An 11,981-nucleotide genomic window follows, 5' to 3' on the forward strand; every position below is an offset into this window, starting at 1 on the left:
AAACATAGAGTGGCTGGTAGGATGTAGAATCCTACTAGAGAGTCGCAGAAGCCACCACCATGTCCAAACACCGCCCCAAACCTTGCCATACTGCTTTTGTGACAATCATAAAAATTACCTGCAACACAAACAGAGGGAAATTAGAATTTTGGCACAAACCCAAAAAAATTACAGCGAAATCGCAAAAAAACTCCATGAATATAACGACTTACCAGAATGGACCTCGAAACCTGCATGTCGACCACCAAACTAAATCGAATCTCCCACAGGCTCCTTTGCAAACAATAGGGTGCACAATTGAAACAACAACAAGCGTATTTGTAAAGCCCCCACGAACCAGAACGAACAATCATTAAACTTCAAGATTCTAGGTGTCCCAGAAGTTTTTGATGGTGTTGAATCCATTTCCACCATCAAAAACATGATTAGAACATTGTCTCTACAAGATTTTTTGAATTATTTTTACCGGAATTACAATTCGTCCACCTGCCTGTATAGACAACTCCATTTTTTTCACCAGAGTGAATTGGATGGCTACACGTTCGTAGTTGTTTTGGAAGTGGTTAACAGGCAAATACCATAAAGTGTTGGAATTTAATATCGAGGCTCCAATATTCATTATTGCATAGCAATGCTAGTGATATATGTGTCATCAAATTTTAATTACTATTATAAAGTATTGTTATAATATTCGCGTTGCAATATTAAATATGGCATAGCAACACTGGGCATTAAATTTTAATAACCTATATACAATTGCTGATGTATAGATCTTAAATTTATGATTGACGCTATGTAATTCATTTCACTAGTTTCAATCCCACTTCTTCACTCCTGTGAACATCACCCGATGCAATAAGTGCTAAGTGAACTATTCAAAAATCATGAAAAATTAGTCAATTATGATTACCTCTCATAGATCTTAAATTTTTATTACTTTAAAATCTAATTATTTATATATCACGGAGAGTAGCATTAAATATTATATAATAATAGCATTTATGTTTATTTAAGGAAATTAATATGTAGCCATATATATCACCTGTTGAATTATATATTTACTATAATTTAATAAATAAATTATATACTTACTATAATCCAACAAGTAATATATACTGCAACCCCATTGATAAATCAATGACCCAGGCTATAAGCCTTGCCCTGGCCTATAGTGCTTCCTCTGCTGGCACCTTTTGGTGGAGCACAATACATCGAGAGAGCGTTAAAACCGAGTTGTGGTGGCGTGTGGAAAGTCATCCGCAAAGAAACGCACGGATTTGAACCCCAACTAAGTTACGGTTGGAATGTGCGTTGAACGAAAGTAACCGATGAATTTCGGGAATATTCCATTCCACATTGGCGAATTTCGGGAATATTCCTCCAACTTCCAAGACACATTCACACCAAGCCGGTTCCCATGTTTATAATTCTAAATCGGCTGCGCGTATATTAACTTCTTAGACCCCTCCACAAAAACATCCCATGCACTCAACACGTTTTCCGTCTCTATATATCCGTTGGCAGTTACTCCAAACAATCTCATGCCGCAGATATTCACTCGCACAACTCTAGGAGCTACCACCATCTCTGTGATTCCTGACTTCAAATCCCCTCACTACTTCCTCTCGAGAGAGACTTCAAACTTGCGACTCCCCTGCAAAATCTTGCAATGACTAAACCCTCGCAAAACCAGAGCTGCCGCAGCTCACTGAAGTCGCGGCCGTTCAAGGGAATCCGGCAGAGAAAATGGGGGAAATGGGTGTCCGAAGTTCGAATTCCCAATTCCAGTGGCAGAATTTGGTTGGGCTCCTACGACACGCCGGAAAAAGCTGCCCGTGCATATGACTTTGCCGTTTATTGTCTCAGAGGATCCAAGGCCAACCTCAATTTTCCCCACTCTCCGCCGAAAATTTCCGGCGCTTCGTTTCTATCACCGCAGCAAATTCCAACCGTGGCGGCCAAGTTCGCCGCAGAAGAATTACGACTTCCTTCTGAAAATGGCGCGGCATCCTCATCATACGTTTCGGAAGAGGAATGTGATATTAACAGTGAACAGATTATTTGGGAGGAGGGTGCGACATTTGGAGAATGGCGGATCATTCAACGTACAGGATATTCCTCCGCTGGAGGTGTTGATGGAAGATTTTGGGATTCCCTTCGAGCTGCCAGAAGACTGGGAGCTGGGAATTTTCTAATTTTCTTATTCTGGTGCTGAAATTCTACCCTTGAGAGATTATACTTAATTAAATTATATTTATTACTTGAGAAATTTATGGGGTTGGTGAATTCATACCTTTTCTGTAAATGAGAAGCTTAGGTGCTGGTCCCTCGAAAGTGACGGTTACTTGTAGATTTTGACCCATATATATTTATAGGATGGCCACATATTTATAAGCAAAAGTGGTCCGAAATTGACCAGTCTCCGCCTTTTTGTATTCTGATTGTGTATGCATTATTGCATATTCCTCTGAACGTGGAAGGAGTGGAGCCCAACCTCTTGCTGACACCTTGCTAACAGTGACGTACGGGTAACATATTGTTGTTGCAAAACTGTGTTCTCCTATCGGTAATCATGACAAATTTTGCCGACCCCACCTATATATATATATATTCAAACATCAGTCATCAGTCATACACAACCAAATAATTATCAAGACAAAGGTGAAACATAAGGACAGCGGCAATCCGAAGGTTTATTTAGAGAGTGTTCAGGGAAAAAGACAAATCGCACCATGGGATTGTTTCGTAAATTTTGTACAATTATTTTAATTAGGAAATTTAATTGAAAATTTTCATTATTTAAATTGTAATTTTAAATATAAATATATGGAGTATTATAAAAAAATCAAAAATTATAAAATTAAATTATAAAATATTAATATTAATAATTAATATTTACAATTTAACAATTTTCCTTCCTCTTTTCTGATTTCTTGTTAGATAACAATATTGCAACACCTCCCATCCTAAAAATACAATTTGATACGAACTTGGATCTTTTGTTACCAAAATTCCAATTCAATGTTATGTTCTCCATGCTAATAACAATTCCATAGGAATTTCTATGAACTTGGAGCAAATCCTTCCCTAGATCAATAGATATCATCCTGCACTACAACCCATTCCACCTAGATTGAAACTGACTATATTCCCCCTTAATTTGCAATGATTTACAATCATCACAGACAATGAAGGTGCGGGATTGAAAAGGCTACAATTGACAACAAGTATGCCAATATCCTTAGACTTAACACTGGTCTCTTAAAAAAGCTCATCAAGGGCTCCGAACATGACAATCTCTGCCTCTTTTCGAGCCTCTGCCATGCATGGATTTGGGGGCACTCTCAGCACTCCCTCAGGTAAGTATGTCTCCTCTCCCAACCCTGAACGCTCAAGGATTTTCCTCTAAAAATCCAGGCTTGATTCAGAGAACGTACCAGTCAAACTTAAGCAACTCATAAAAACTTCTCTAGTGCATTTTCTCTCATCATTCGGCTTATAGCATGCAAAATCTACAAGGTAAATTGGCCTAAGCCTAGTCATAAAGTACAATGTTATCACAAAGACCAATAATGTCGAACATACAATTACAGTCACTAGATTATAACAAAGATGGTGCCATAAATCAAACAGATCTTGAGCCTCAAGGGTGCCCAGATTTGCTGCGACAATGACTATAATGGGAGATAAAAATAGATACATTGAATGGCAAATCACATAGTGGTAGCCCAATTTCACATACTTCAGTTTCACATATTGGAGAAAACCTGAGAGTTTTTTACTTGTTTTGACTGATATTGTTGCTTGAGCCTGCTTCCTGGATTCCATTGATGCGAGATCACTCCCGTCCTCTAGCTTTTTGGTTTCCATGTATTAAAAAACACCCAAAACCAAATCCACAAGGGAAAAAAAATGCATTCCAAGCATATTGAAAAGTGATCCAATGTGACAATATAGAGATGTTAAACAAGATTATGAAACTCCAACAATAAAGGTATTTAGAAAGGCAAACTCCCATCTTCCCCCCTTCATCCTCCTCTTGAAAAACACACTGGAAACACTTGTGAGTCCTCGCGATCTGCACGAGCTTATATTTTGCCCTCCTCTTACCTAATCTCTTGTTAGATAACAATATTGCAGCGCCTCCCATCCTAAAAATACAATTTTATACCAGCTTGGATCTGTTGTTACCAAAATACCAATTCAATGTTATGTTCTCCATGCTAACAACAATTCCATAGGAATTTCTATGAACTTGGAGCAAATCCTTGGCTAGATCAATAGATATCATTCCTGCACTAGCAGAATATCCTTAGGCTTAACACCAAGTATGCCAATATCCTTGGGCTTAACACTGGTCTTCTCAAAAAGCTCATCAAGGGCTCCAAACATGACAATCTTTGCCTCTTTTGTAGACTCTGCCATGCATGGATTTGGGGGCACTCTCAGCGCTGCCTCAGGTAAGTATGTCTCCTCTCCCAACCCTAAACGCTCAAGGATTTTCCTCTGAAAATCCAGGCTTGATTCAGAGAACATACCAATCAAACTTAAGCAATGCATAAAAACTTCTCTAGTGCATTTTCTCTCATCATCCGGCTTATAGCATGCAAAATCTACAAGGTAAATGGACCTCGGCCTAGTCATAAAGTACAATGTTATCACAAAGACCAACAATGTGGAACATACAATTAGAGTCACTAGATTATAATGAAGATGGTGCCATAAATCAAACAGATCTTAAGGATCAAGGCTGCCCAGTTCTGCTACGACAATGACTATAATGGGAGATAAAAACAGATACATTGCATATCTAATCACATAGTGATAGCCCAATTTCACATACTTCAGTTTCGCAGATTGGAGAAAACCTAGGAGTTTTGACTTGTTTTGACTGATATTGCTGCTTGAGCTTACTTCCTGGATTCGATTGATGCGAGATCACCCCCTTCCTTGAGCTTTTTGGGTTTCGTCTCTTAAAAACACTCAAAACCAAATTTGCAAGGGAAAAAAAACGAGGACCCAAATCTAAAAAGAAGATAGAGATACCAAAAACTGCTAACCCAAATCAGACAAGAAGACAGAGATATGAAAATTTGCGAACCCGAATAAGAAACTAGGAAGCAGATAAAAAAATTTGTGAACTCGAATGAGAAAAGGGGATTGAGCTCCAAAAATATGAGAATCCAAACCAAAAATGTTTGAATACTGCCACCCACTTCGATATACCCATAAAATTTGCATGTGTCACCTCAGACCTCATGGCGAGCGTCTTTGTTGCAAAGTGTTTCTTGGGAAAGCACAAGTTCGAATGAGGTGAGACAGATGGTGCTACTCATAACAAACTAAATTATGGTGAGACATATGGTGCTACTCATAACACACTGAATGATGCAGACATAAGCTAACCATTCACCATCCTGCACGGGATTATCATGTGCTCAAAATAAGGGATTAATGGCACAACCATCTCAAATTGAGGGAGGCACAACCATCTTAAGGTTGGAACACGTCATGAACACACTCACTAGGATCCTTTCAAGTGCAATATTCTCAATTTCCTAGAACGTTCTTCACGGATGATCGCGTCGTACCTTCCAAGCACAATATTCCCAATTGCTTTGAACATTCTTGACAGATGATGGCTAAAGATTATTTCATCATTTAACAATCCATCTAATGGACCATGTCGAGACACAATGGAAGGCAGGGGAGTTCATTTCAGAGGGGAACGCCTTACGATGTAATTAATTTTAATTTTAATTAAGATTTATTTAGGTTAAGAAAATAAAAATTATTGATGACAAAAAGTGGAATGTGAGTTTGTTCGTCTTCTCAGAGACACTGTAACAAATAAAAATGTGAAAAAACTATATTCATGCATATATTGTTATTGGAAACTATTTGTATAAATAAGTATCTTTTTGAGTTATTTATGAGAGTTAAATTAGTTAGTTTGTGTGGCGTTTAGTTTTTATTAGGTTATTGGTTTGAATTTCATGGGAGGGGTTAAGAGTGTTGTTGTAGCTACTACAACAGCTCCCAAAATCTTCCCCTACACCTAAATTTGAACCCATGATTTCTCAATAGAAAAGGTGCTTTAAGTCTGGACCAATTGAGCTAACCCATGGAGCTCAGTTAGAAATAAAAATAAATAAATAAATAAAATAAAATAAAATTACAAATATATCACTAAATATTTTATAACATTTATACAATGACTAGTAACATTCGCCAAGCTTTTTAAACAAACAAGTTTCCATAAAATTTCCTTGATTTACTTGGTCAAAATATTTAAATAACCTAGCTATCGTCGAAGGCTATGGTTGCTTATATTTTCACAAAGCACATTATCTATGTTGGCTTTTTGTCCTTCATCTTCGTCCTCATATTGCACAAATTCATTATGATTTATGGCATTTGCAGTTAGTTAATTTTGCAAAGCATCTCTCATCCTTGTTTTCAAGATTTCCCAATTTATGTTTACATAGGTGAAGGGTGCTTTATTTTGAGAAGTTGTGTGCATTATATTTATTCATATCTTCACATGTCGAGGGTTTGGGAAAGGTTACAGTTGGACCAATAGGCTTGTCACACCAATGATGTTAAGAAAGTGAACACATATATGAAGAGGCATGAATTTTCATGAATCCATCAAGGATGAAAATAACAAAAGACATTCTTAGAAGTTTTGGATAATGTAGTTAGTGTCAGTCTTCATAACTGTATTTGAGTCATGAAGTCATGTACCTGTCAAAATAGATAAAAAGAAATTTTATCATAAATGAAATTGACTTATTAAAGCATGGGTTTCATGCTTGGGTCAATGGTTCTTAGGTCAAAGCCTCCATTGTAGGCTTCTGGAATTTATTTCAAGTGTCCTTGTCCATGTCATAATGTAAAATATTCTTCTTGAGTTTTGTCAATCAAGAAAGAAATTTATTTTTATGTAAAATATGTCATTTAGGCCTCCTCAACCAAGTCAGCCTCCACCAGGACAAGTCAGCATAATTAGAGAGGCAGAAACCACTATAAAAGGACAACAACTCAACTCATTTGGAGCACATTCACAACAAGTTCGATCTGCAATAGTTGGAGATAGAAAAAGGGTATGAAATTCAAGGAAGAGGAAGGAAACCCTAGCAAAGGAGAAGGAAGTATTTTTCAAACATAAGAAGTTAAATTTTCTCTCTCCTTGTCTCACACGTGCAAAGTTGTTGGGTTGTTGAAAGGATCGAAATTGTAGTACTATAGCTGGGCCAAAATTCTAGAGTAGCTAGGGGTTGACATTCTGAATTGTTGTTGGGCTGAAGTTGCCGAGTAATCTTGGAAGACTAATTTTGTGTTGGAGGAAGGTGTTTTGGGTCTAAGGTCTTGGTATATCTCAATTTGATTTACTAGTGGAAGAGTTTGACTGGGTTTTCCCCTATAGAGGGGTTTTAGCCATGGATGAGTGCCTACATATGGTGTTGTTGATCTTCATGTTTTGATTTGATGATTTCTTGATGAAACTAAGATAAAAGAAGAACATGAAGGTAAGATAATAAAACTAAAATAATATCACAAGTAATTATCAACATAAGAAAATATTTCTTCCTTTCCAATTTTCTAACATGGTATTAGAGCTAAGGTGAAGAAGGAAGGAAAAGGAAGCCCGAAGGTCAATTGAAAGAAGAGTTAAGGTGGAAGGAACAAAAGAATGTCATTAGGAAAATGATCATATAAGAAGAGTCCTACTATATATAGAGACGATATCAACCGCAATGAAGACAAAAAAAATAAGCTAGGAGGAGCCTCCAATTACAGGGCATGGAAGAAGAGGATATATCTCATTCTCACTAAGCATAAAGTTTTAGATCTTATTCAAGGAAAAGTTAAGAAACCTACAGATGATGCAGAAAATGAGAAGTTCAGGGAAATCAACATCTTGGCCATGAATTTGAAAGTAAATGGAGTAAAGGAAAATCTAATCCCATACATATCCAATATAGATTCCACTCAAGAAATGTATGAAACCCTCTCCAAGTTGTTCACCATTAAGAATATTGGTTAAATGGCTAGTCTCAAGAATGAAATAAGAACAACAAAAATGACAAAGGATGATATTGTGTCATCATAATTTGTAAGGATCTCTAGAATAAGAGACGAAATCCAAGCAATTGATGAATTTGTACCTGAAAAGGAACTCATGATTGTTGCACTAATATGTCTACCAAAATCTTGGAGCTCTTTTGCATCAGGAATTAGTAGTTACCTTTGAACAAATGTGGAATGCATGCAGTCAAGAAGAATCCCAAATCCCATTAGTAAATAACAAGAAGGAAGATGAAGAATAAAACACTTCTAGTGCCTACTCTGCACATCACAAAAAGAAGGGAAGATTCAAGAAGTTCAAAGGACCAAAGAAGAAGGTTGAACTATTAAAGATTGGGTGCTACAATTTCCAAAAAATTGTACATTACAAAAGTAAATGTCCTGAGAATCCAAAGAATAAGAAGAGAGAAAGAGAACATGCAAATGTCGTTGATGAAACCCCGCCTAAGAAGAAAAATGCTGAAGAATATGAAGTCAAGGACTTATAGTATTAAGTCTTCTCTTACATATCCTTCTTAGTCTACTATTTCAAGTTTTGTAATATGCTTTGATTTTCATAGTTGATAGATTCAAAATATCTTGTTAGAGCATTTTTGAATTATTTTGATAAGTTGTAGGTATCCCTTAGAAATATTAGATTAAGAGGGAGCCTTCACCATTTTTCCAAAATTTAATTATATTGTTCTTTGGCTTATCTTTCATGATTGGTTTCCTCCTCATATGGATATTTGCTTGTATTGTACACTAATAACCTTTTCTTTATATTTTCCTCAATAGGAAAGCCTGCAGAATACACACAAGTAATGGAGAAAACTTCAAAGGATAGACTTGAAGCATGGAAGAAGTTATGTTGCAAAAGAAGCCCTTAAAGAATTGATGTCCTACAAAGTTTGTTAAAGAAAAACTCAAGGTATGTCTTAAACTAAAAGTTTTGTTGCAAAAAAGAATTATCATTCTTCTTTTGAAATTTGTTTTAATTTACTGACATCTTTATGTCTAGAGTTTTGAATCATAAAGGTTCTTGTTAGGGTGATTAATCATTAGATTGAATCTACCCTCGTTATACTATCTCTTGTAATTTTATCATTCATGTGAAACCATAACCCTTAAGGTTCACTATAAAACCCTAGCATCTTAATGCTAAGGGTATGTCAATGTTGATTATTAAACCCTATCCTTCCTAGGGTTTCTTGATAAAGTCTAGAACATATGATAAAATCCTATTATTTTAAATTTTAGGGTTTTGATAATGTCATAATAAAACCATAGTTCTTTAGGGTTTGTTTTTAATGTCTAGGTTATATAATGAAACCCCATATATTTAGGGTTTGGTGAATTATGGTTTATGAACAACATCCTTGCAATAGTTATAGTAAGATCCTAACAAAGAAATCCTAGGAAAGAGAGGTTACATAGTCTCAAGATCATAAAATTGAACGGGAAATTAATCAAGATAGATATCTCCAAAGCGTATGATAAGGTCAATTGGACCTCCATACATTTAATTTTAACTCATTTGGGTTTTGAAGTACCATTTATAAATTGGGTAATGAGTTGCATTACTTCAGTTTCATCCACAGTTCTAATCAATGGAGAAACATCTATGTTCTTTCGAGCACAACGTGAGTTGTGACAAGGATGCCCCTTATCACCTTTTCTCTTTATTTTGGTGGTAGAGGGGCATAATTGATTATTACTTGAAGACAAAAGAAGAGGGGATCTTGGGGGCGTAGAGGTGGCAGATGTGTTAATCATCACTTGTTTTTATGATATTCTTTTGTTCATCAATGAATCTCGAGAGGGTATGATAACCCTCAAAGAAGCCTCGAGTCTCTTTCAAAAATCCATGAGAATGCAAGTAATGTGAAAAATCCCATGATTTCCTATCAGGGGGTTCCAACATGTGAACTTAGAAGTTTCAGGGATTTGTTTCCTTTTCAAATCAAGCCATTGGAGGAAGGGTTAAAATATGTATGCTTCCATTTAAAGCCTAATATGTACAATAAATAGGATTGGACATGACTACTAGAAAAAATGGAAAAACACTTAGACAAGTGGAGCTTCAGGTGGTTGTCGAGAGAAGGGAGGCTAGTCCTTATTAAATCAGTTTTTGGAAGCTATTTCAGATTTCTGGATGTCACTCACTTCGATCCCCAAATGTATTTTAGATGCTATGAGGAAACTATGCAATAGATTCTTATGGTTTGGCACAAAAGAGGATCTAGTTTTCCATGGGTCTGGTGAGACTAAATCACAACTCTCAAAGTATGGGGAGGATGTGGAATCAAGAATCTACAACTTTTCTCAAAAACTTTAGCAGCAAAATTTGGGTAGAGACTCTTGGATACAAGCATCCTCTGGACAACAATGGTATACGAGAAATATATTTTTCCTTTAAATCTTAAAGAATGGATCAGAAAGTGTAATAAGAGACAAAAAATGGATTGGTAGTTTAGAAAGCATGCTTACTTCCTTTCTAGTGATTGGAAGCAGGCTCAAATGGAAATTAGGGAATGGAGAGAAGTTAAGGATAGGCATCGATCCTTAGATTAGATGTGCAGAGGAGTATAGGTTTCCAAGAGACCTTGTCATGACTTTGAATGAGAATGGAAGGGTTTCTTTTTAGTTAGTTTGTTGATTTGAACAATACCACCATATCGAAACAAGGATGGATGGTGCTGAGCAGCTTCAATTAATAGAGGCTCATAGACCACTTTGGCAAGAATTCATCAGAGTATTGGATAGATCACATATTAGGATTCATGAATAAGAGGAAACTCTTTTCTGGATATACTCAACCTCGAGGGTCTATATTCCAAATGAAGGTTATGTGCACCTAGTGTCTTCCTCTAGGAACGAGAATATAGTTTTGTGGTGGGAAAATCTTTGGAGATTAAATGTAATGCTAAGGAAAAATTATTTCTATGGTGTCTTTTGGAGAATAAGATATTGACATGAGAAAATGTCCAAAAAGGGAGAAAGGAAGGGTTGAGTTGGTGCATAGTATGTAAAAACAATGAAGAGATTGTAGACCACCTCTTGTTGGACTGTCCCTTTCAAAAGGTGGTATGGATGGAGTGTAGGAGCGGATTGGATGTTTTACCTGAATGGATAAATGAAGAATTTAACCAGACATGGAAAAATTGGTGGGATAATGTCCCTGAAAAAACTCTCCGGAATTTACTCCCCTTGATTTGTTGGGGAGTATGGATCATGAGGAAAAAAGAAACATTCTAGGACAAAGTTTCTTCACCAAATATGGTGGTTGCATTCGTACTGGCTAGGCCATTTACTTGTCTATTCCCAATTTAGAGAAGGAACCAGTTCCTTGTATTATTATAGCTGAGGAAATTGATCACTCATTCCCTTGGGCATATTTTGATGGAGCATCCAATGGGAACAATGCTTGTGGAGGGGGAATAGTCTTTTATATGCAATAATACCTTGTCTTTAAGCACATATTGGTCTAGGACAAGGAACCAATAACTTTACATAAATACTGCCACTAAAATTATTACTTTGCTTTGTAGTTGAAGAGGGTTGTCGTAGACTTCATAATTTTAGGGATTCTTTGTTAGTGGTTAACTGGTTTAATGATGTTCAAATATGTCATTCTTATGCTCTTCGTCCACTACATGAACAGGTATTACATTTAAAATCATACTTTGACTTCATTGATTGTTGTCATATCTACAGGGAGAGGAACTTTGTAGCAGATGCCCTCTCTAAATGGGTTGTGGGACAAGCTCCTAGTTCATGGATGATCACAAAGATGCTAGATGGAAGCACACACGAATATCTACATCGTCCCTTCCTTGAGGGGGGTTAAATTTTCACCTACATGTAATTTTTTTCCAGTTTCCAACCTAGTTCCTTTTGTCAGTTGATGC

At 36.4% G+C, this 11,981-nt stretch overlaps 1 protein-coding gene and 2 pseudogenes across 1 annotated transcript; 1 reads left to right on the forward strand and 2 right to left on the reverse strand.

Moving 5' to 3' along the window:
- The first annotated feature begins 1,669 nt into the window (after positions 1–1,669).
- Positions 1,670–2,215, forward strand: LOC149176530 (ethylene-responsive transcription factor ERF013-like). The gene has a single exon (XM_089421505.1). It carries the CDS (start codon positions 1,670–1,672, stop codon positions 2,213–2,215), a length of 546 nt encoding a protein of 181 aa, XP_089277631.1.
- Positions 2,216–2,902: 687 nt separating this feature from the next.
- LOC149176531 (3-ketoacyl-CoA synthase 11 pseudogene) lies at positions 2,903–3,828 on the reverse strand (annotated as a pseudogene).
- A 10-nt stretch (positions 3,829–3,838) lies between these two features.
- Positions 3,839–5,260, reverse strand: LOC149176532 (3-ketoacyl-CoA synthase 11 pseudogene; annotated as a pseudogene).
- Between the last annotated feature and the right edge of the window lie 6,721 nt (positions 5,261–11,981).

The sequence above is a fragment of the Pinus tabuliformis genome, chromosome 4_1 (assembly GCF_031772625.1).
Source record: "Pinus tabuliformis cultivar Carrire ecotype Pingquan chromosome 4_1, CPIR1, whole genome shotgun sequence".
Classification (NCBI taxonomy): Eukaryota; Viridiplantae; Streptophyta; class Pinopsida; order Pinales; family Pinaceae; genus Pinus; species Pinus tabuliformis.